Below are 24,431 nucleotides of genomic sequence, written 5' to 3'. Positions count from 1 at the left end.
GCTCTCTAAAATACGCGCTGCACTTGCTATAACAATAACATTCATCGTGACTAAATTTTGACTAGAAGATCGGACACAGAGCATTGGAACTTACGTAAATAATTTCGAATGTTACCTGAGCTTAGCTTGCAATAACGAATAACAATTGACTCTATGAATTTTTCATAGGCTAAATGACTTTATGGTGCCAGTTGATTGCTATATTCATACCTCTGTGGCCTGAATCTTTGCACGCGACAAATTACAAATGTAAAACAGAATATTCGCGGCTACTTTTCATATTTCTTTAACTTCAATAACGAAAATAACAATCATACGATAACGGCAAGCCAAGACCCGTCCGGTAAATTGGAGGCAGGAAGAAAAATTTTCTGCCGATTGTCAGTTGTTTGTATCCGAACTCCAGCGTAAAGTCGCAAATCCCGCCAAGATCCGTTGACTATGAAGTAGGACGATGACAAAGCATTGATAACGAATAACAATTGAATGCGCTTGAAGATATTCTGATCTTTGTTCTGTACAACGCATAGAATCGGGCAACAGCCAGCGAAAAAATGATAAAATTACAATTTAGAGTAAAGCCCCAAGAATAGTCTTTTGCGTTTTTGAAAAAATATCTCATCTTTTTGTATCCGCCAATCGTTTGATCTGAGACACACGTAGTCAATTTCTTTATTTTACTATAACCTAGGGATTATTTGTTAGTCGGGAGGTTGGCTACATTTGTGGAATTCACTCTGCCTTATACCGCATCCACATGATGTTCAACCTCATGCTATATCCACATGATGCGCACAACAGATTTCCCTAGACGGATAGCAACAAGACCAGCATAGCTCACCACGCCTTCACTTGTTTTCTAATTGTTCAATTATTATTCTCTTTAACGACGCTTGTTATATTCTCTTCGCAATACCTTTGAGTAAAAGATATATTTGGTTTTTATTAATTAGGAGTCTTGACTGTCTCGTTTATTTGAATTGCTACACATTGGGCTACCTGTGCGCTCTCTTTTGGCGACCTGCGGTACTATTTTTCTGGCAACCCTGATTACTGGACAACTTACCACGGTAAGTCAATTCTGCTTACAAGAAATACCGGCCGTTGGGGTTAGGGGGGGGCGAATGGATTGTAGGACGCGACGCATGTTGCCCGTTTTCCGCCGAGGTAGGGTGTGGAGGGAGACCGAGCGATTCAGCGATCAGTGTCAGTTACTCAGTTCAGTTCAGTTGTCCACAGACAACAGTTGTCGTCAGGTAGCAACCGGTAGTAACGGTGCAAACATTGAACCTACAATCTCTTAGCATCGTGTAGCGTCTCATTGCGCGTGTGGTTTGTTTCCCGTTTTTGATTCTCGTTTCGTGCATATATTGTTGCTATATCAAATAAAATAACACGATGGCTGTTAGCGAGGCGTATTATGGTATCAGCGGTGCATCTTACGTATCGGCTAACGCGTACTACGGTTTTGTGCCGCAAAATAACGCGAACCTGCAGCCGGGTAATTGTAGCAGTGGCTGCTGGGACGTGAATATGAAAGATACAACGAGCGGAAACTGCCACGGTGCAATGGAAACCGATGACGAAGGCCGCGCCGTTGATCTCGTAAATAACTATTGCGTGATTCCAGAAGCTTTGCGCGGGGCTAATCCGGCTGCTTTTCCTTCTCCGGACGATCACGATCATCCGGTACTGAGACTCTGCGCTTTCGGCCAAGCCCGGCAGCAAGCGTGTCAGGATGCCGCGCGACGACGAAACAACCGGAAACGCAACAATAACGGGGAGCTGATGCTCGCTGACCCGGATCAGTTCAAAAGATTACGGAAAGGTATAATTTTTGATTATCCATTTTCCTTTAACGTATGTTGAGTATGGACTCCATGGATTATACCCGAAATAATCGAGCGCTATATTTATATATGTACGTAAATCATGTGTCATAAGTTATATTTAATCAGTATTTACATACCTATCTGCATACGTGTTTGTATATACAATATATCTTTTCTCACGCATACAGATACGCATTCGTTTACCTGTACGATATTTCAGCTTCATTTCGCCGAATAGAACATAAAAACTTCGGTCTGTCTGGTGGCACGGAGTGTGTATTTTTCTTACGGAAACAAAGAGCGCCACTGTTGAAAATGGTTGCTAAAAATACCGCTGATGCGAGATAGTTTTGCATGTTCTTTGAATCGGTGATGTCGCCTATTCAATTGAAATCCACCATTTGAAATTGCTGAGTAGTGTAAACGAATGAACAAACGAACAAATCAATTACACAGATAACTTTTGATCATACAATTTTTCCAACAGCCAAATTTAGTTTCGAAAATGTTTTTCTCTCCGTTTTCTCCTTTCTCTTTTATTGTTAAAAACGATGGCCAACGGAATCGAACGAGAGACGAAGATAATTTGAGAGCCTTCCAATCCTTTGTGAACTACACCTTGCGTTATCAATAGTAGAGTAAAGCATACCACAGGTTGCTGGGTCTACTCGTCGAATGAGCCCAAGTAATTAATATTAAGACTAGTAATAATTTATTTATTAAGCGACTGTAACTTTCATAGTATAATATATGCACGTCGTTATGTTGTTCTGATATAAAGATACGGCCATTATTTATTTTTTATTTCTTTGTGGCGGACAGAATTGATTAGGCACTTAATAAGAGAGTATTTCTTTTCAGAGGTAGTGGTAACTGCTGCACTTACCATGGTAGAACGTACGCAAAAGACTGTGGATTGGCCGAGGTGCGTTGTAAATCGGCACGACTGTGCATAAATGGAGAATTGAAATATCGTGAGGAACAGGAATTGATGGCTACGGTTAATAGCTGTTTTTGGGCAGCAGGTAACCGTAGTAAATTAGTTTATCACGATAGTAAAAAATGTAACAATCTATTGAATGATAATTTAAAGTTGAGAAACAGCCACGATGACGCCGAGTACGAGAGAATGTTGTTAGAAACACATGGGTGCTCGGTGTACCATCATCAACGATTTCAATCACAAAGTGGAATTGAGGAAGCAGAATTTTAGAATTTGGTGGCACTTAAAAATCGTTTAATAATTGTTCAATGTTTTTTCACGAATTGTTTTTCTTACCAGTTGACATGCAATACGTCGTTACCACTCATACTCGTCAAGATTTTCAATGTATGGGACTGCAATTGGTACGATATTAAGTAATCAAGTTATATGTATGAGATGAATAAATATTTACTTTTCTATGTAACAAACACGTGTTATAAATGTTTTCCATGTTCAGAATAATGCGTTTTGCTGATTTTCATATTTCATGTCAAGCACGTTATAGTGGGCTTGGAAAAACTAGTGAAACTAAGGTGGGTTAGAGCATTGGCTATACTAGCGCTTACTATATTTCTGTACTGTAATTGGGTAGCAATGCACTTAGTCAAGCATGTTTCATTTAAAATCAAAGACAAACCAGTAACCTATAATATTTTAGCAAAATATTAACAGTAATTTAATCCTTAGCCATATTAGAACACAAAAATTCCTTGCAATCAGTACACCGAGTTATGCAGTGTTAGGTAGTCATTTTCAAATTGCTCAAATTAAACACACGGGCTACAAAAAGTACGACCATGCACCTATTTACTCATATTCATCGTTCCATTTGTACATAGCCGTAACCATGGATGCTCTTAGCCGATAATGTAGATTGTAATTTTCAATAATAGTGTGGGAGCACCGAGAGCGTGAGGTCAATTAAGTGCAAATAAAGCCAGCTACCAGATTTCAAATTGACTCATTTGCCTGATGATATAATCGAGTAGGAACTCTATCAAGCCCGATATCATCACTTCTTTCTCCATCCTCTTCCATGTATTCCATCTCTGCTACCAAATCAGCTATCAAAGCATTGGCTGAAGCTGTTGATGTGTCTCCTCCACCTTCTTCACCAGCATTTTCGTCACTAGCAACCTGCTTTAAAATGCAACTGTAATAATCAAATATAATATACGAGTGTAAAATAGAATGGTACCTGGGGATTGTGAGAAGCTTCGGGTCGCGATTGATCAGCTTCTGCCAAGTCTTCATTGTAACCCGGTGTTACAGATGCCGATGCATTAATGCCTACACTTTCTGCTTGAAATCCTCCCTGTAAGATGTAAGAGAATTGTTCTTTGTTATCTGTGATATAAATTAGTTTCTTCTAATATAAGTGTTACCACGTCCAATTTACTTTATAAATATTGTTTCTAGTGGAATGACAGAGATCTGATTAGTCAGCAAAGTTGACAGCATTTTTAGGTTTTATCATAATATCTACTTTTTTCTCACCATATTCTCTAAACCTGATTTTACTGGCAAAAGTGGTAACGTCATAGACAATGGTGGTGGAGGTAACGGAGGTGGGGGTAGTGACAAAGCGCCAACTGCATTCACTGCACTTCCTACTGTATTATTGAGGGTACCCGTGTCAGAATCTTCATCACTAGATTGACAACTTTCACTGGCTGTCTGATCAGTTGTTTCATTTTGTAACCATCCAACCTGGTTAGAAAAAATTTCAACGGATCAATAAATAGATCTTACACATTTGAGTCGAGTAATGCTAATAGATTTTATAACCAATTATGATTTATTTTCAATATACGAGTAAAAGCTAAGTTTTTAATTGTTACTGCTTCGAGCAAATAATTATTACTATATGGTAACTTTGATTACCAAAGGATTATTGGATGAATGTGAATCCCGCAAAGCCCTCAGTGAACGCAAGAGACGAGGACGTAACCTGTGATCTTCGCAAATAATTTTAACCTCCCTCAGCACCCGAACGAGGTAGCCAGGTCTTGAAGTATTCACAGTTACTAGCGATGACACTGCGTCGCTCATTTCATTGCTATAAATCAGAATAATTGTGATTCAAGAGTTTGCGACCTTGTAGTACAATTTTTTGATATTGCAAATGAAAAGTTTTGAATACAGACTGTGAAGTTAGCGCTAAGAATCAGCAAACGTTCTGCATTATATGATATTAATGCTAGTTTTTCTTTATAATATTAGAAGGTTAATCATCTGTTGACAAGACCATCTTACCTAAGCTGACGCAGACAAACCTGACCATCGTTATTTGCAGGTACTGATCGAGTGCAAGCCAATTGTTGCTCATCAAAAAAGTTGTCCACATGATGCGATTGTTGTAAGGTCGTATCATTGGCTAAGACATTACTTAAGCTACTCCTTGAATTTACAACTTCTTGCTGTTGAAAATTAGATTGCAGCTGAAGATTTTGTGGGTACTGCATCTCAGCGGATAACAAAGTTGGTAACGACAAATTCTCCAATCCATGCTCTCTATTGCGCTTGTCTTTTCTAGACCTAAATCCAATGTTATTGCAAGTCAATACAATTTCATAAATCGAATATTTTGGATACTTGAAGATTCGAATTTTCCATTTTCATGTGTTAGCAATTTTGAGTCAGACAGATTGCATTTTGGACTACCGTCACCAATTCAGCTGAAACCAGTTGGTACGCTTTTTGTATATGTCAAGATTATTACCTATTATCTAGGTATCTAGTTTTAATTTCTCTGCGAATTATTTAAGAAATTGCTTTTACAGATCTACCAGATTAAATTTTTTTTACTTGATCTATTCAAAATTAATGGTTGGCATCTCCAATTTATTTAACAAAAATGAATTAATATTTTATGTTATAATATTAATTCAGTTTTCTTAATAATTTGGGGAAAATCACCCTTTGCTTTCGTGTACGGGTAATATTACACCCTAAGAGACTTATCTTAACTCGAACAGATAATGATCATGCTAATTTTAACCAAATCGATGGTGGTGGTCTGAAATTCAATCGATCTGACACAAAACTCCCACTTCTTACATAAATAACTAGTAAGTACAAGATTTAACTTTATGAATAATGCATTGATAAATTGTGCATACGTGAGTCCAGTGTTGTTTCCCCCGCCAGACGCAGTACCTGGTGCAGAAGATACAGTGTTTGTGGTTGGAGTACTTGCAGTTGTGTGTGGGTTGCGATCCGATGCAGTTTTTCCATTCACCGAGAGTAAATTTTGCCTCGAGTAACTGAAAGGGAACAATCAGCAAACCCAAATCTCATGCGTAAAACATTAATATTCAAAATCTGTTATTGAAAAATATATGGAAGGGAATATCTGTGAGTAAATGACTTATGGTGTACTGACTGAACTGATTAATTGTGATGAACTGTTGTTAGATGGCACACTTTTAAATAGTTAATCAATCTTTCAAGTTATTGTTACAACTTTTGCTGTGCAGTCTAATTTCAAGAAAAGGGCAACATAACGAATTTCGTGTTAGTGATTACAGTGAAAAGCAAATGTCAAACACACCAATCAAGCTATTTCAATAAAGTAAGGCAAGAGGAGTATAATGTAAACCTACCTAGGGCCTTTTAAACAGAAACGTTACAATTTTCAATACTACAAGCAATGCTTGTGAACATGATTTAACAGGGGTTACGAGTAAATAGAAGTACACGAAAATGAATGCGCAGAAAATGATTTTATTTTATATATGATCGTCGGAGTTGTACAATATTTTAATTCGACTCGTGAAGTTCGAAATTGAATTCATATGTTTTATATTCAACTGAGGATGTCGAAAAAACTTAACGAGAAGTTACAAAGCGTCTTTCCCAAAAACACTCAACTAACATTCGTGTTTAAACCGGGGATAATAACTTACAGGATGGCTATGATTAACCCAGAATCTCTGCTCAGATATAATTTTAAACAATAATGTAAGCGAAATTAAAATGGAACATCTTAAAAGAAAATAGGTACGTTATCAAATTGAAATTGAAGAAATAATGATGAAATACTAAATAGTGTGACATATAAAAAAAAACCAACATCTACAGAAAGATTTGCAGCCAGATCACCATAAATTGAATAAAATGGTCATTGAACATTCATATGAAGAGTTAAGAGATTGAAACTAAGCAAATGAATAGTTTGGTACTAACATCGAAACATGACTATAACTCGATAAACCTACATTAAGACTTTCACGAATTACCTTCGAAAGTTGTCCCAATAGTTGTTGGCTCTATTTCCTGGTGGAACTTGGTTGTTCAACTGTTGTTGTTGGTGTGGAGAATTGGGTATAGGAACAGGCGCTGGTGTGGGTGTAGGTGTGGGTAAAGCAACGAGATTAGGAAGTGATGAGCTCGGTGGCAAAGTAGCGTCCAATGAACTTCCATTGTGTTGCACAGCACGATTAAGATTGGAATACTCTTCAGCATTTCCTACATTACTATAATTGTTATTGGCCCGTCCTTGTAGCTGTTGCTGTTGCTGTTGTAGCTGCTGTGGTTGTCGTAGCTGTAATTGTAGTTGAACAATTGCTGCTCGCATTGATTGTAATTCTCGTTGTTGAGCCCACAATAATTGGCAGCATTGCTGCATAGTCATTCCCATCATTTGCAGTTGTTGTGCTTGAGAGCCCAATAACAGCTGTCGATAATATTCAGCCATACCCGCCACTCCTGCTAGACAGTATTTAATCCGTCGATTCTTAATTTTGCAATACAGTTAGATTTTCATTTCTTAATTTCAAAAAGGTAAATTGGGAGATGAAGTAGATTTTAAGCTCACCTTGTGGAGGCTGTTCAACCATTCCAATTGGCGGGGGAGCACCCCACCAATTACCATTTGTCGTCGTAGCATTGCCGTTAGGTCCGACATCTAATAAATTTTCAGAAATTGACACACCGTCTACACTTTGTTCGTTAGATTCACCTGTAATGAAATAAGAGTAATGAAGGAAAACCAATTTTATGAACATTATAAATTGATTTTATTTTCGTTAAAGTTACTATATATTCGTTACTAACCTGTTGCAGGATTCGGCAAAGGCCACAAGTTTGCTGCAACGCTAGTGTTACTAAGTTGTGAATTGGTTTCTCTAACGCCACCCCAATCTCCTCTACCAACATCTTGATTCACACTAGATGAGTGTCCCTGTTCCTATGTAAAAGTATATTTTCATGAAAGAAAATATTTATATTTTACTGAGCACAAGATGATGGGTATAAAATCTGCTCCAAACCTTTCTCATTAAGTCTTCCAGCTGGCGTCTCTTAGCTTGTGCAAATTGTAGTTCGCAACGTTCGTCATTACTGCTGCTATTAGTATTGTTGTTACTCTGTTTCTTCTCAGATAGATTGAGTCCAAGAAGAGAAGGAGGTGGAGTTGATGAGGTAACAACGGGTGTAGGAGTCGTTTGCTTTAGGCGTTGCAATTCGGCACGAGCGGCCTGCAGTAATACAGACTGTTCTCTGAGTTCCCTAGTCACAGCCTGTCATTTGAAGGGAATAAATTATTTTTCAACTTTGTTTTTTCAAACGTAGATGGTAGAAATTGATTAGCTGCAGATGAATTTTGGTAATTTTGAAAGGCAGCTTTTCAGTTAGAGTGCGATTTTCACATTTTATGAAATATTAAACGTGATGAAAATTTAAAGTTAACGGCTTACTTGAACTTGGTCAACCGAGGGTGCATCTGCAAAGTTACCAGCCTTCCTTCTCGACAAATCATTAGGCTCACTCTGTCGATCTATTGAATTACGAGAACTATTAGCCGACACTTCTTCTCTGACCTCTTCATCAGCTTCCGGTTCAATTTCAGATTCTGATGGATGTCGATCTCGTGTAGCATCTTCCATCAGAGCTTTAAGGCGTGCCAGCTGTGCTTTCATCGCATCCAATTCGGCGACTTTATCTCTTCCCGGTGCGCGTGAACCTTCAGAGCTCTGCAATCAGGATACAAAAATTGTTCTGATTGGCTAATAAGTAGATTTTAAATGATTAGGTATCAATCATTGTATACTAACACAGCTGCCTCTGTCAAAAGCATCCACTGCTTGCAACTCTGCGACGAGGTGATCCATTCTTTTCTTCTTATTTTGTAACTGAACTAACTTTCCCCTAAGGGCGGCATGTTCCGATTCCAGTTCATCGGCGTTTGATTGTCCTTGATGCTGTTGCCTGTCTGGACCTTCCCAGGCACCCTGTTCACCTTGTTGCAAAAATACTTGTTGGGCTTGACGTGCTGCATTCAATCTTTCTTTAGCTCGCAAATGCATTCCTAATAGAGAAGCTTCTTGTTCTTGAAGCTGGGCAAGCTTCCTTTGAGTTTCTTCTACCTTGCGTTGGAGCTGAGCTTCTCTGCCGCCATCTCCATGTTCGTCAATTTCACCATTCTGCATCGAATAAACCGCAAGTTAAATCTACTGAAATTGATTCGATCCAATCAAACTATAAGTTCTAAGTTGAGTTATGAAAGTACAACGCACCATGCAGTTAGGGTTAGTCAAGATGAATCGTTCTTGTAAAGTTAGAACATCCATTAAATCACTGAATCTTCTCATTTGGTCGGACCGCTGCACTGAATGATCACCAGACTAAAATCGCATGCAAGTTTTATTGTTAGTAAACAACAGAACATCAAACAAGTAACGTATTAACAACCTCATCAGGAATTCCCCGATTTTGATAAGTCTCTAGAAGATTGGCCAATTTTTTTTCACTGTCATAAAGATCCTCCACCATTTTAGACAACTTCTCATGTTGCGTAACTGCGCGCTAAATCAACAATTTACAGTAGGAACATTACAGTGTAGTAATAAATGGATGAACAAAACTGATTTACTTACAGGGTCGCTGGATTGACTCAGTGAATCCATCATTGTAGAAGTCACCCGAATGTAGTCCTGGATTTGATTAAGTCGACTTTCAACTTGTCCTCTATCTGGCTGTTAAAATTGAAATGTTCAGATACTATTACGAACAGCCATTCACTGATATTTTATGTTTTCATTGAAAGCAAAATATTCTACCATCTTATCTACATTTGTAGGCTTGTTCCCCTGTGACTGCGGTGGTGGTGATTGGGTGTGAGAGTCTGGTGGTGCCATTCTATGCCACTGAGTACGATCTTCGCCTATGTGGTTACGCTGTTGGCTACTGCAATCTAAAGTTATTTTCAAATATGTCAATCTACATCTAGTACTGTGAAACAGATTTCGAGATCAGCCTGTACTATGATAATCGCAGACACAAGAATAATATGAGCTAATTGAAATGTATCTTACTATTTTTCAAGTAAACTGGTCATTTTTATAAAAGGATAATTTTCTACGAGGAGAATCACAGATTTTTGCATCCATAACTTCTCAATTATAGCAGTTTCAAATCAATACCAAATTCTGCGAGATCCTGGTAGCCTATGGAAGGTGCGGATGATGTGGATCGAGTATTACTATTTTTTTCCGACCTGTGTGGATCAGTTACCAGGTGCCACTCGAGCTGCAACAATTGTACAAATTAATAAATTATATGAAATTTCAATATGAACAATAATTGGAAAATGTAAAAACACCTATAATACCAGATTATTTTTTTCTTCTGAGGTCCGATTGATTGGATTGACTTTGGTATCTAAACCGTGGTGGCTTTGCAGCTGAGAATACAAGCTTGACTACATTTATGTGTCGGCAGTGTATATTCTTAGCGCAAAAGACTCCCCGCTTTTTCATACCCTATTTATAGACGGATTTTGAATCTAATGTGATAGTTTACCACCCGTTACATTGAACATACCGTGTGATACACTCAACGAAAATGAAAAGTAAATCAGGTGCTAATCTTAATGTAAAAAATAGTTTTTCTTTTACGATTTATTAAGTGAGGAAATTGTTAGTGTATTGTAGTTTGGAATCCATTTTCATGCTCTTACACATGTCAAAAGTTAGCCTTATATTCAATTCTACTTCATATAAAATGAATAATAATGACATTTGATTCAAATGCATTTTTTTAAACATTATCAGGAAGAGGATGCAGATCGAAATGACTGATTTTGGCTTACCAGATTATTTGGTTGGTGTGAAACATCCCTCTGATCAATTGGTCCAATCATTACTTGATTACTGTTGGACCTTTCGCGATTTCTATCATTTCTACGATTACTTTTCGGGACAGTACCTGTGTAACGTGGTCGATCATTTATACCGGGTGACATGTTTTACTTATTTTTTTTTTATTATTCTTTCCGATTTGGTTATAGGTCAATGAGTAAAATCGTGATAATCTCTAGTTATTCTTCAAATAACTATCATTAGAAATTATTAATGCAGCTGGGAATAAGGGGTCAAAAGTACTTGTTAATGACGTTTTTATTTCTGTTGTTTATAAACTAATGTGTATGAATATGTGTGCACTGATACAGTGTGCGCACTCTTGTTAAAAATATTTGGTTATTTTCACTAGATGTCAGCGTGCACTTTCTGTCTAATGCGCTTTCATTCAATACTGCGATCATGTAATTATTCGATAACCGTCATTTGCTCCGAACGGTATTCGCTATTGACGTCCCTTGCGGACGCAAACTATAAATAAATATCGTCGTCGCATAGTTTCACCAGTTTAACCACTAAACAAACCACTACACTCGTCCATTTTGACAGAAGAAGAACAGCGATATCCACTGCTGGATTTCTGTATTTTCTGTTATATCCTGAGCCATGGTTTTGTATATAGGGTTCTATGCTGGAGACCACGGACTTACTGGAGACGTTGACTTGGAGACGATCGCTGGCGTGGGAAGCCCTCATTTTGAAGCTGGTTTTGTGGTTCATATCTTGGCCGCTCGAAGCGCTGATGGGTAGGAGTACGGAAAACCACATCTATAACCGTATTTTAGGTATCCGTCAACGTTGATCGAAAATTATAAAATTTTCAGTCAATGCCTACAAGAAACCGTCAACCCAAGCGTCGACTATAGTTTTAAGTCAATTTCAAACAGCAATCCCGAAAATTACTTAATAATCGGGTAATTATTAAAGCGGTAAGACTCCGCCTTTTCTTGAACACAACTATACTGTCTTGTGATGAAAGTGATTGTACCGTTTTTGGGCTGATCGTTAGAACAGGTATTCACACTTTACTCGATTACACAATCGTTTGTATATTTTGAATAAGATAACCGTCATTATTTTCAATTTTTATTGTGAAATATGAAAATACATGAACATGGTATACTATACCCCTACATGTATGGTGACCCGCATTGCCGTGATGAAACTACGGAGTTTATCTCAAAATGAGGGCTCTCCTTATCGCCTGAAAATTAGGACCATTTCCACATGTGTTTACAAGACTGTTTTTTCAGTCAATAACACGACCGTGGTCGAGGGGACCATTTTTAATGAATGCTGATGGTGAGTTGTGCTTGCTCGTAGATATAAATCAGCCTTAAGGCCATATACTGGTCCCTCTCTTACCGGCCGAAATATCTCATTCTAATTTTTTGTTTACAGGATAAACAACCGAATAAGATCGGTTTAAATTTCGACTGTGCTTTATAATCCAAGAATTCAGGAAAGAAAATTGTATCAAATAACATGAAGCTATGGAGAATACCGGAATTTATTCACTCTGAAACTTATAACCCGTGATATCTACGTAGTACAGGCTAATATTACCTTTATATATTATATATATTTGTAGTTAACGTAGATACTATCTTCAAAAATAATACAAATCAATCTCCAATGGGCTGCGTAATCTAGGGCACTATCGTTCATAGATACTGTTACCTCCTCGCTCGCGATGTCCGCTCGCCTGTCGCCGCGGACGACGGCAATTCGGTGAACACCGACCTGCGTTACGTAGTTGGTCACCATGTGTAGTCTATTTAAACGTCCAATCGACGTATACGCTCGTAGACTTACATGGAGTAAGGTAATAAATCGAAAAAGGTGAACCCTGTTTGGATACCATCCAATCGGACACCATCATTATAGGACACCTAAAAGAAACGAAAGTTCTATTGAACACCAGATTTGTTGAGCACAGACTTCGAAGAGAAGAGTCTATCGATTCAAAAATGAGACTTCAGCATTACCTTTCTCCGTCTGACAAGTTTGGTTTTAATCGAGCATCTCAACATATTTGTTTAATCTTTGGGACGCGATAAAACCGTGTCCGTAACACCACTAGTGCCCAATAATTCTTGTTGATCATTAGAGTTGGAGATATTTAACAATTTTACTACCCCAGTTATACTACCATAGTTACTACCCCAAAAATTACTTTCATCTGTTAATTGAAATTTGACTAGAAGTTAGTTGAAATTCAACCGATAATCGAATTACAGTTTAACTGTTATTGTGTGAATTAAACTAAAATCCATGTCTTAAAATACAGTAAAGCGTATAGAATTGTAATAAGCTCGGAGCTATAAAAGAAAAATTCCTTAGTTGGATCTGGTATAATGGTCCAATTTTATCGCATTGAGTTGATCTGTAGAAAAAAATGGTCACAAAATGAAAAAGGTCAAAGGGAAAGTCGTTTGTTTTTTTGGAAATACAAATGATGATTTGCATATTATATTTCAGTATCTGGAAATTAATTTTTTTGCTATTCTTCAGGTAATCAACACTGTCATTTACGCCTGGTACAATACATAGCGGCAATTTGTCAGTCGTATGTAAATTATTGCAAAAGCGCAATCGCAAGTCTAGGATCGCTAAATAACAGCTAGTATTCTACGAATAGCATTCTTGCGTCATCAAATTATACCTACATAATTATAGGCACCAGGGACGACTGTAAAACGGAGTTATATTGTAGTCGTCATCGCAAAAAAGTTACCTCGCAACATAAATATGTGCTATTTCAAAACACATTTTATGCCTCACCCAACCATTGCCTAGCATTTTCCAACATGTGTGGCGTGTGTGTGTGTGTGTGTGTGTGTGTGCGTACGTGTGGACATATGTGGTCGTGCAGAAATATTGTATCCTGAATTCCAACTAATTCTGAACGGTCAGATCGATTATATTGAGGTTTACGAAAGAAAATGACCTATTCAATGGAAATGTGAAACAATACTTACTAATATTCGCAGACCTGCAGCAAGCATTATGATTTATGATTTCATCTTTGACTCAAACGCCATGATACCAATCTGTGCGTTGAAGCTAAACTGTCGGGAAATGTGACGTTACTTCTACGAATAGCTACGAGTATTTTGAGGGCTTTCGTAAAGTATGTGTTTGGTCAGATACTATTAATACAGCATATTTTGTGCAAGGTGATGATATAATGGTGGATCAAAATACATATGGGTAGTACTATCCAGTACACTGTAGAGGAAGCATCTTAGTTTTTTGATATAAATTTATACTGTTCCCGATAAATCAATCTCCATCAGTCTGGTATTTTTTTCAATTATTATTCATGTATCTATAAAGGTGAATATGAATTTTTGTTGTCAACTACTAAAAGTGAAATAGAATTATGTTTTTGTTATTTCAACTGGATTCCCTTAGCTTCAAATTTTTAATAGTCACGATAATTATCGTATAATGGTTTTGGAAGTTGTTGATAATCTATCGATGATGCTGGGATTAATAGGGATGATGAATATTCAATAATAATCATTTCTACAATTAAGATATTCGTTTCTATTACAATATGTTGGAAAACAACTTACAAAAAGTTCAATTATACAAAAGGTAAAATTAATGGTAAATTGTGCGAACAAGTATTGTTTATCATATGCAAAATATGTAAACTGGTATATGCTTACGCATTCATACTCCAGCGTATTATATACCTATACTTATGCACATTATATGATATGTAATAATATAATATATTATTATGATAATAATGAATAAAATCTAAGATATATATGGGAAATTTGAAAATATACTTCAACGCTGTATATATTAGTATAATATTCAATGTGCGAATCAGGAATAAAGTACAGAAAAGATGTAGTAATCATTTTGATATGAAAAATGAAGTAAATGAGGCTGTATTTTGATTGCTAAATAATATCATTCGTATTGAAATTAAATAATATTATACTTATGTCTATAATAATTATGAAATTTTTTTGTGAAATAATGCGCAGAACAACACACGAGGTACTTCTTAGTCGGTAGGTGGTGATATCTCCTCTTAGAGGACGTAGTCGTCCTGGCGTCATTCTATCATTTTAAATAGAGCGCACGAGAAGACCATACCGAAAAACTAAAAACGAAGAACGTAATTTGAAATATTTTTTTACCTTTTGGAAAAAAATTATATATGGTGAACCGATTTAATTATTAATCAATCGAACAATTTGATAAACAATAAATCGAATTCTACGATGAAACGAATAACCGCACAGCCCTAGATTCTACCAAAAACAACGTGTTCACTCTCTACATAAAATACATGTGAAATCAAAGGCAAATCACTTCGATAAAAAAACTCACCATCAAACAGGCAACGGCAATTCCCGCGCCGCCGATAATAGCAGCGTGTTTTTGTACGTAGAGTTGAGTACTGTTTAAACATCCAACCTGATAGGTATTCGACGGATTGGATTTGTCCGATCCTCCGCTACAGTCGAAGTACTGAAAGCAGGACGAAACATATGATTTATAAACACTTCAACGATTTTCCATAAATCGTTAAGCCTCGTTTAGATATCAAGATAATGATAACAACAACGATAATAATAATAATGATGATAATAATAATAATAATAACAACAATAATAATAATAGTTAAGGATTCATTACCCGTCCTGGTGATATTTCTTTGCAGCAACTTTTCGGTACTTGAAGTTCATATTGTCTCCAGTCGTCCCAGGACTTCACACCGCAACAATGGAGCTAAATGAGAGATAGAAATGATTATTTTGAGTGCGACCTTATATTTCACCCAGCGGTAAATGTCAATGGAAAAAAAGGATAATATATTGGCATATCAATACTAATATTGTAAAGAAATAATGTTTGCGCGTTTGTATGTACGGGGTGATCTCTGGAACTACTGAACCGATTTTAAAAGTTCTTTCACTAATAAAAAGCTTAACTATTTCTGAGAAACATAGGCTATAAGTCAATTTGATAAAAGTAAGTTTTGTTGGAATTCAGGAAAATGCACTGCTTGACTGATTTATCGGCGTGCGCTAACCAAATGGTTGGATCTAAGTACGTGGAATGTAACATAGGTGTGATGTAATAGATAACTTTATGTTTCGCGATTACAAAATCATCTTTTGTGCAAGCTTTAAGCAGCAAGAAACTTACGTCATGAAAGGGGGTCTATACCCCGGGGACCAGCTCTATGAAGACACTATGTCATATGGTCGCTGATTTTTTTTTGACGTACTGTTTTCATCAAAAATCAAAGTAATTTCGTCAATTTTTGAAAATCCTTAAATTTATCCCCAGATTTCAAAAGAATGGAAAAAACCCTAGAAAATGAGTTCAAGATCAAGTAGTTGCAACGATTCTTTCGAAAGATATAGCGTTAATTTTAAGAAAAAAGTTTTCATTTCTCAAGAATTTCGGTAACGCGTGATCAAAAACAAAAAAATGCAGGTCACTTTTTTTATTCATAAACAATATGTTTAGCCTACCCAATGAGATGTTAATTTTTTATGAAAATAGTAGAGAGAACCATCTGAAGTACATTTGGCTCGATCCACGCTTCCATCAAATGCCACGAAATTGAACTTGTTAATATCTCGATGCGAATTAAGCGAGCTCACGATGTACGATTCACATTCCAATTGCAGTAATTTTTTGTCCTTTACTTGCAGATATTTACGAGTAATGATTTAATAATGCAGTCTGACAAAATGTCCCGCGTAAGAGTGACCGCGTCATATTTATATTAATGAGTGACATCAACTTAAGTGTATATACGTTAATAGTCTGCTAAATAATACCGCCTCCAGTAATTCCGCATCACAAGCCGTCTTCTACGCCAATATTAATGACGGAAGTGGTTGATAAGAGACATGTTGTAAAAATAGGCCACTTATAGCAACTACATATAAGATGCGTGGTTAGAGTGGATTTCGTTATGAAGGGTATGTTATACAGTCTTAATACAAAAAAAAACCTTTATGATGAAAGTTAAATCTAATTATATCTCCTATATTATGTGGTTAAAATTATATAAAATGTGATAATATCCATCCTACAAGAATTTATTCATTACATCTTTTGTAATCCCTGCAGAAAATGTTCGTGTGATAAATCATAAGATGTTATGACCGAAATCAATATTTAATTTATTACATGGTTTATCTTGTAGATTAATCGTACCTTCACTTGGGTGAAATGTTTTTTGAAAATAAAACTAGATTATAGAAAAAAAAAAAAAAACCAAAGCTAAGTACAAAATTTATCAAATTTATTTGATAGTCATCGCCTTCAACTTCAACTCAACAAGATTCAGTTATAACGGAAGAAAGACACATAATTACACGGGACAGAATCAAAATGAATAATTACTCCGCGAAACCTATAAATACGCGGTGCTTAAACAAAAAGTGTTTCAGGTTCGAAACTACAGATAAAATTTTAAAATTGCAGGAATCAATTGGATTTATCCTAATCCTGAATTCTGGGAAAGTAATATTTTACAGTAGTACTAACTAAACAGTTTCTTATGCAATGTATGCACTAAATTAGTGAGAATGAAATCAGTCAACGTGCATATAAATATCATACGTATATAACCGGAATAGAAAAGGAATGATAACGGTATTTATCATGCAAAAATAATAATTCAACTAAACAAGGTACCGTGCTTTGAGTGATGTCCCAGGCGTCCCTGACCCGCGAGTGCTTGTCGTATTGGCTCATTGAATTCTTCAAGTCTTGTTGGACGTTGGATTTTACCTTTTCACGGAACACGTAGCCGAGAACTCCGCCGATGAGAACGGTGACGAAAAGCAGAAGAACCACGATGAAATACTGCAAGGAAAATTAGATAAACTTGAAAAAAGAAATTTTTACTCAATCGTTGCAAAATGTATATCTTGGTATATCGTAACTCGTCGATTCACGCCTGTAACTATTGTACGATTGCACAAATCGGTTACCGCAATACGTACGCGTTAAACGGGTTGCGTTACGCAGGCGCTATGCGTTGCGCGCGTGTTCAAACTGCAAATTTATAGTTGAAATTTTCGCCGTCTCAAGTGAGATTTAAAGACTTAGCTTCATTCGGAACGTGCAGTTATGCTATTGAATATGTGATTCAGGTGTTTTACTCACACTTAGAAGCATGCACTTGATTTCACGCGACGCTCCGACGCATCCCAAGAAAGATATGAAAGCGATTACGATTCCTCCTACAAGCAATACGTAGACAGCTCCTGTCAGCAAGTTCGTCCCGATCAATTCCGAGATCGCTGTCACGTTATCCACCAATGACCAGATACTCAACCCAGCAATAGCTACACCTCCAATCTGAAAAGGATCATCAATAACATTCGAATCGGTAATTTTATTATTACTTCAACAGTCAAAGTTACTTCTGTGTTCTAATGTAATCGTAAGTAAAGAACCATACTCAGTAAAGAGACCAGAAATACTTACGAAGATGATGAAATTCGTGAAGAATAGCGAATACTTCATAAAACGGCCGCAGCCATCTATTTCAGTGCCGTAGCCCATTCCTGCGTATTACTTGTTGAACTGAAAGCCATAATGTACAAGATATCTTTTATTCATGCGAAAATGCAGGGTAATGATTATTGCAAAGAAAAAAAAAAAACAAGTGGTGCATTATTACATATAAAGTGCATTATAGGCAGTTCCTATACCGATATACATACGATATCAATTTAAAATGATCGTATTTGTACTTCGAGTGAAAAATTTTCAACACCGATATTCCTCAACCGATTCTCCATTGCGCAGGAACGTGCAAAATCAGCATATAGCGCCGCGTGATTGTCTTTGTCATCCTACATTATTTCATAAGCTATTAATATTATTTAAGGATAGTCCAGGTTCGGTTTGGCCTTCTACTGAATGTATGAACGTGTAGGTATAGGTAAGTCCATGTAATTTTTCCGGTTACCACCTGTAGGAAATTATTTTGTAATCGCGTGCAGCACGAGGCATGCGGCGATGACGTAATCGGGATAGTTTAAAAACCAAGCTACGCCTCTGACTCTTCATCGCTTGCGAATGCGCGAACTAATTACGAGTCCTTTCCGAGCTTGTCCTCCCACTGAGAATAATGATTCAAAGTGACCGTGGTTCGTCAATCGTGGTGAGTGCATCTTTTAATGCGCACCCAAGCCCTGGTAAAAATTCCATTAGACGAAAATAGACACGCACAAAAACACACAAAAAATCGCGCGGAATCAGTTTCCTCTCCGTTTCTTTACGGTTCTTGTCACATTTTCTGTAAGTTCCTGTCCGCGTTTAACGAAATTTTTACCAGGGAGGTGAACATTACGCGTTTGATTTATCTCGAATTCAAATCACAGGATTTTCTACTTGGTTATTCAAGTACCTACAGATATCTCGAGTACGTACTTTTTGTATGGCCTCGCTTTGCGGTCGACAGACACGTGAAATTCAGATTTCGACTGATTTTATAATTCTCAAAGTACTCGTTGATACAATCACGAAACATATTCGTCCACACCTGTTGTTCATTTCATTAGTGATATTTATCATTTTATTTTAAAGTGACTTTTCTATTTTTTTTTTATCATATCACCATTGAATCCTACGCAGTTGATCCTCCATGCGAAAAAATTACCTTATACAAATATTCAAAGTTAATTCACTTCTATCTTCGAAACGATCATACATTATCGTTGCTATAGCGATATCGTAGTGTGGAAATTGTTATCCGGGGGAAATTTGAGGTCAGTTTAACCGTCGTGTAAAAGCACGTCTGACATGTTATGCATCAGCCTTGTGGCAACCAAATGAATCAGTTTTATTTTTATATTTTCCTTTATTTGCAATTGATATTATGACCGACGTCATTTTACAACATGCATGAGATTATGCAAGAATAGAATAGATGGTTTTGTTAATCCCATATCAATATTGGACAAAGATGAGTAGCAAGAATTACAATCGACAGCGATGTAAACAAACAACCGAAGAAAGACGAAAATCTTAAAGCTGAAAGAACATTATACCTCATAACAAGCATAGAAATTAATGAAAGAAAACATAATAAAGAACTTGAGCAAAGATAACGCAACAGGATTCAGATTCTTGTATGAAAGGAATCCGCTGTATAAAAGATACGATAGGAAACGAGGAAAGTATATAATAAAGTAACACTGCTTGAAGTGCGCGCTTAACGAAAATCGATACCTTGAATGCTGCAATAATTGTGCAAAAGCTTCGTGTACATACGATTCAATTTTGGTATCTTGAAGAATTGTGAGCGGTGACCTTGTCTGCATATACTCATCAATGTACTCGACAATTTCACGCTGTTTTTATTTTTGTTTTACTTTTTTTTTTTTTTTCTTTGCTGTGCACTAAATCAGTAGGTCAATTAGCGAATCGTTCGCCTTTGATCTTGTCTCGGCCAAGGTTCATTCTCGCTGCAACCATTCAGTCGGACGGATACGGTGGATACACGTATATGCCTAGTTAACTTGCACTCCGAAGAACTAGCTCTTACATCTCGCATCAGTTGAGTAAGACCTAAATTTGTGCGTTACTCCTACCACTCCAAAGCGGTAAGGCTGACTTTCACGGCGGGAATGGGAGAGGAATATACTATACATATACCTTTCCAGACAGCACAGAAGGCAAAATGCCTGCGTATAGTCGACTTCTTCAAGTCGTCTTTTAGGTAATTTAAATCTTGGCAATTAGTCGACTTCTCGAGTTATCTTTCAACCGAGTACTCAAAGCGGACCAATTTCAAATATATTTACTGATTATCGACACCCACAGTAGAGCCAAGTGAGCAAAGTGTGATGTACAATCAATAACCGTGGAAATTATACTTAGAATTATGTAATTCTGTTCTGTGAGTGTTAATTGCCAGAAGACACTGCCGAAGTGCATGAAAATTATTAGTTAAACTTGTAACGTTAAAAACAGCATGATTTCTTTCTCAATGACGCGATAACGTAATATCTATCTGCACATTTGCAACGCGTTGCTTTACGTGAATTTGCACTGTATCCACTGTTGCCAATGTAAGGATGTATTTGAAAACTTGGAAATTGTTATTTTGAAAAATAGTACTTACGCGAGGCGTTAACTGAAATTTTACAGAGGAATATTTCTACTGCACGTTCAAAATTGCAAAGCAAAACCGGAAACCAAAATACAGGGCTGCCATTTAGTCCAATAAATAAGCATGAAAGGTACTTCTTAGGTATGAATCCGGAAAATTGATCTTATTTTTGATAATACAAAGATGAACGTAGGATACTTATTTACGTTTTTCTTTGTCCCTAAACAACTTTTGTTTGACATAGTTTTAGATAAATTGCTGGGGTTGATTACAAAATCATTATCCCCTATAGATCAAGTTTCCGAATTAACACTTAAAAGTACTATCTTTCGATTTTTTCTGGGCTCAATTCTGTAACCCATTCGTTATAGTTAAGAACGGTCCTTCCCACTTGTAGCATTAAACAAGCGGCTGACGCGGCGTTGAAACGGTGATCATCTTGGGAGTGGGCGAGAAGCAGAATAAATAGGTATAATAGGGAAGCTGCAGCTGTGCAGGGTAATGCGGAGTAACAGTCAAAGCGTATTATAACGCGAGTCTACGCAGTTCCGAGGACGAGCGAGATGGAGATGCAGGATCCGACACAACGAAAGATGGCTCCGAAAGTAACCCAAACCGAGGTCATCCGGTTTTACGTAGAGTTTTACGCTACGCTCAGAGTACCTACAGCGTGTGTAGGCATATCGCAGCCTCGATCATGAACGCAGTATGTGTGATTCATTGTAGTAAGAGCTTGCACGACGCATTAGGTGAATCGGTAGTAAGCAACTCTGGCACCTTTCGATACGAGTGTTTGTTGTATATGCCAGGTAAAGGGTGTATATTGAAAGCGACGCTATTTGGGGAGAATTTAATAATCTTGGAATCTCGTTGTTTTGGAGCTGATATCATACCTCGTCACACTCGTTGAAGTTGGATAATTGTTAGTACCGTGGTGGGTTAAATTGGTTTTGCTGGAAATGGTTTGGGTATTGTTATATACGAATAGGCGTGACCCACGCCGCGTGTTGTTTATAACTACACGCTATAATAGCATTCTGAAAAGAGTTCCAACTTGGAGAGTGAAAAAACTAACCGTTCATTCCTCTACCTGATGTACCAGCAGCTTTTTTTACATTCCAGGAAATGAGTTGGTGAAATCTACGTGCGGTCGTAATTTGTAACGGTTTTTGGAGTAGTTTAATGTTATGTACCAGCTATTCACAGGCATTGTATGCACGTATATTTATAGCCAAGTATATATTTGATTAAGCGTATAATACAGTTAGTCCCGGTGAAAGATATAACCCGTATCTAAATATCACGTTTTTCGGAAAGCAAATCAAAACTCAAAACCCTGGATCCAAGATCTAGGTAGATAGATTAATCAGTTATTGTATAAGTATAGAGTAAACAAACAGTTGTGAATGATTTTCTGACCTCCTTAACAAAGTATCTGCAACTTGGATAAACCGCAGGACGTATCTCAGGAACAAATCAAATCGAATAGCACTGACTTTATAGACACTGATAATAGAACTAACAAATAAGAAATGTTAAATGTTATAAGTGTTATAACGGGTAACGCTTGGCGAGGCGTTACACAGCTACACGGGACGGGTTTTAGGAACGGACTGAGTTCTGAAGCTACTTTCGCTGCAGCGACGAACGCTTACCTCCACCAGCATACCAGCTACGATATACAACTGTACTAAACTTCGCTTTGTATACTGGTAAACTTTACAATTCTTCAGGCCTGGTGGGGTTCGGTTACGACCACAGATGCTACACACTCACCTGTCGACATTACGCATCTGCACGCAATACTCAAAGCTCACAACTGCGTTTATAAGTTTCCTTCCCTATAAGCATCTACACATATTTATGGTACTTACGCTACAACTTCGTACTCTGTGTAAATAAGAACTCGCAATGATGAACGTGTATGATAAAATGAAAAATTTACAGTTATTTTCTGGGCTTAGATACTCTCGTGCCGGAATACGTTAATGGCGTATAATGCGATGATAATTCAACCAGTTGTTTTATTCGTACACTCGTTCGTCATCTGCATTTATTATACGCTGTATCGTGATGCAGAAATTAATTAATGTGTTCCTAGACGAAAAATTCATCATTTTCATCACTTGTACGATAAATTAATTTTTTTTTCTCTTGTGTACGTTCACACTTGTATAGATATAACGCAAGAAGATATAAGACTCTTATATAGGTATATGATGATCACAACCTGATTCCCACTTCCCAATTTAGGCGGACGTACTGTATTGTAGGTACATTCCACCGGGTGTAAGTTTAACTCTCTGCTTTCTCTGTATACACTATATCACAAACTCTCGGGGTCATGTACAGGTTTCCGATACCTTGGCAACACTCGTTACTAACAATAACATGCTTTACTCTTAGAATGATAGGTATCCTTACAAAAAATATCGACGTCAGTATCCTGTAGAATTTTTATTATTTTTAGTAGGGATATAGATAATAACGTCTTTGGGATTGTCGATCTCGTTCGTCTGCTGCGGTTAGCAATTCAAGCGGCAATTATTTTTGTACTAAAAGCAGATTATTTTGTGTTTGTACTACACAGGACGTGTCGTATCTATCGGTGTAAAGTACACCACACCAAAATGATTGTAAAGTTGTTATACACGAATGGCAAGACGATCGAATTCTTCTTCTTACCGTGTGAATCAACGACATCCGGTATAAAATAACATTGGTCCATATAACTGTACAAGCAATATTGGATGTCCTAAATCTGTAAGCAGCGCATCCATAGGCAACGGAAAAGCCACGCCCTCTATAGCTGGACCTCTCTGTTGTTTCTTAGAAGATATCATTGATGTATATTTATAATCATCTTACAGAATATCTTATATTGTTGATTTCAATGTACCATTACAAGAAGAACACATTGAACAATTACAAGCAATTCACCTAGCTATGTTGTATATGTGAATGCATCAATTATTGCTTGGGTTATAATGTATTAAAGAAGTATTCTGCAATGTTGAAAGAAATATTGAAATTGTTATAAGTCATAGACAGTGCTTATTATAAAATATATACATAACTGGCAGGGTATAACTGACTTGCAAATTGCGGCATATGGAATAGTGAGATACTGAATCACTTTTAAGCTTTTGTAGAGCTGTTATGGAACGATTTTGTAGTTAATTGTATATTGCCAAGAGGTTCGACGGTTTTCCAAAACATCAAGCATGCCCCTTCGGTATGTAAGTTCTATGATGTGCCCGCTCCAGGGATCTCAGCGACCATATTGGATTTTGAGGGTTTATATGTACCTTACAAATGAATCTAAATATTTCTGATATTCACGCAATGCGATG

At 37.0% G+C, this 24,431-nt stretch overlaps 3 protein-coding genes across 12 annotated transcripts; 1 reads left to right on the top strand and 2 right to left on the bottom strand.

Moving 5' to 3' along the window:
- The first annotated feature begins 1,206 nt into the window (after window positions 1-1,206).
- On the top strand, window positions 1,207-3,240 carry LOC124412681. Its single transcript, XM_046892771.1, has 2 exons — window positions 1,207-1,828; window positions 2,694-3,240. Exons 1-2 carry the CDS (start codon window positions 1,399-1,401, stop codon window positions 2,786-2,788), a joined length of 525 nt encoding a protein of 174 aa, XP_046748727.1. The 5' UTR covers window positions 1,207-1,398; the 3' UTR covers window positions 2,789-3,240.
- A 377-nt stretch (window positions 3,241-3,617) lies between these two features.
- LOC124412679 lies at window positions 3,618-11,536 on the bottom strand. 10 transcript variants are annotated; one of them, XM_046892759.1, is made up of 18 exons: window positions 10,910-11,536; window positions 10,242-10,347; window positions 9,879-10,012; window positions 9,696-9,794; window positions 9,511-9,624; window positions 9,336-9,443; window positions 8,874-9,242; window positions 8,517-8,792; window positions 8,091-8,339; window positions 7,876-8,008; window positions 7,637-7,780; window positions 7,059-7,530; window positions 5,940-6,083; window positions 5,074-5,370; window positions 4,702-4,876; window positions 4,339-4,527; window positions 4,016-4,132; window positions 3,618-3,957 (listed from the first exon to the last, which is right to left on the bottom strand). In XM_046892759.1, the coding sequence occupies exons 1-18, from the start codon at window positions 11,060-11,062 to the stop codon at window positions 3,769-3,771; spliced, it is 3,468 nt and encodes a 1,155-aa protein (XP_046748715.1). In that variant the 5' UTR covers window positions 11,063-11,536; the 3' UTR covers window positions 3,618-3,768. The 10 variants fall into 10 exon arrangements, with proteins under 10 accessions (XP_046748715.1, XP_046748718.1, XP_046748717.1 ...); XM_046892762.1 differs by having other exon boundaries at window positions 7,876-8,002; XM_046892761.1 differs by having other exon boundaries at window positions 3,618-3,954; window positions 10,910-11,535.
- Window positions 11,537-14,578: 3,042 nt separating this feature from the next.
- On the bottom strand, window positions 14,579-22,716 carry LOC124412680 (CD151 antigen). Its single transcript, XM_046892770.1, has 7 exons — window positions 22,498-22,716; window positions 18,444-18,542; window positions 18,120-18,314; window positions 17,646-17,816; window positions 15,624-15,716; window positions 15,315-15,455; window positions 14,579-15,084 (listed from the first exon to the last, which is right to left on the bottom strand). The coding sequence occupies exons 2-7, from the start codon at window positions 18,519-18,521 to the stop codon at window positions 15,037-15,039; spliced, it is 726 nt and encodes a 241-aa protein (XP_046748726.1). The 5' UTR covers window positions 18,522-18,542; window positions 22,498-22,716; the 3' UTR covers window positions 14,579-15,036.
- Window positions 22,717-24,431: the final 1,715 nt, after the last annotated feature.

This window comes from Diprion similis, chromosome 11 (genome assembly GCF_021155765.1).
Source record: "Diprion similis isolate iyDipSimi1 chromosome 11, iyDipSimi1.1, whole genome shotgun sequence".
Taxonomy (NCBI): Eukaryota; Metazoa; Arthropoda; class Insecta; order Hymenoptera; family Diprionidae; genus Diprion; species Diprion similis.
Note: the sequence above shows the minus strand (reverse complement) of the source record. Positions and strands in the feature narration are given on the sequence as shown.

Excerpts from the sequence above, each read along its gene's own strand:
- LOC124412681 (XM_046892771.1), top strand. The coding sequence starts at position 1,399 with ATGGCTGTTAGCGAGGCGTATTATGGTATCAGCGGTGCATCTTACGTA. Across the intron at positions 1,829-2,693 it reads GTTCAAAAGATTACGGAAAG|AGGTAGTGGTAACTGCTGCA; the intron begins GTATAATTTTTG and ends ATTTCTTTTCAG.
- LOC124412679 (XM_046892759.1), bottom strand. The coding sequence starts at position 11,062 with ATGTCACCCGGTATAAATGATCGACCACGTTACACAGGTACTGTCCCG. Across the intron at positions 8,340-8,516 it reads CCTCGGTTGACCAAGTTCAA|GCTGTGACTAGGGAACTCAG; the intron begins GTAAGCCGTTAA and ends TTCAAATGACAG. Across the intron at positions 4,528-4,701 it reads ATTCATCCAATAATCCTTTG|GTTGGATGGTTACAAAATGA; the intron begins GTAATCAAAGTT and ends TTTTCTAACCAG.
- LOC124412680 (XM_046892770.1), bottom strand. The coding sequence starts at position 18,521 with ATGGGCTACGGCACTGAAATAGATGGCTGCGGCCGTTTTATGAAGTAT. Across the intron at positions 17,817-18,119 it reads TCAAGTGCATGCTTCTAAGT|TATTTCATCGTGGTTCTTCT; the intron begins GTGAGTAAAACA and ends TTTTCCTTGCAG. Across the intron at positions 15,717-17,645 it reads GGGACATCACTCAAAGCACG|CTCCATTGTTGCGGTGTGAA; the intron begins GTACCTTGTTTA and ends TCTCTCATTTAG.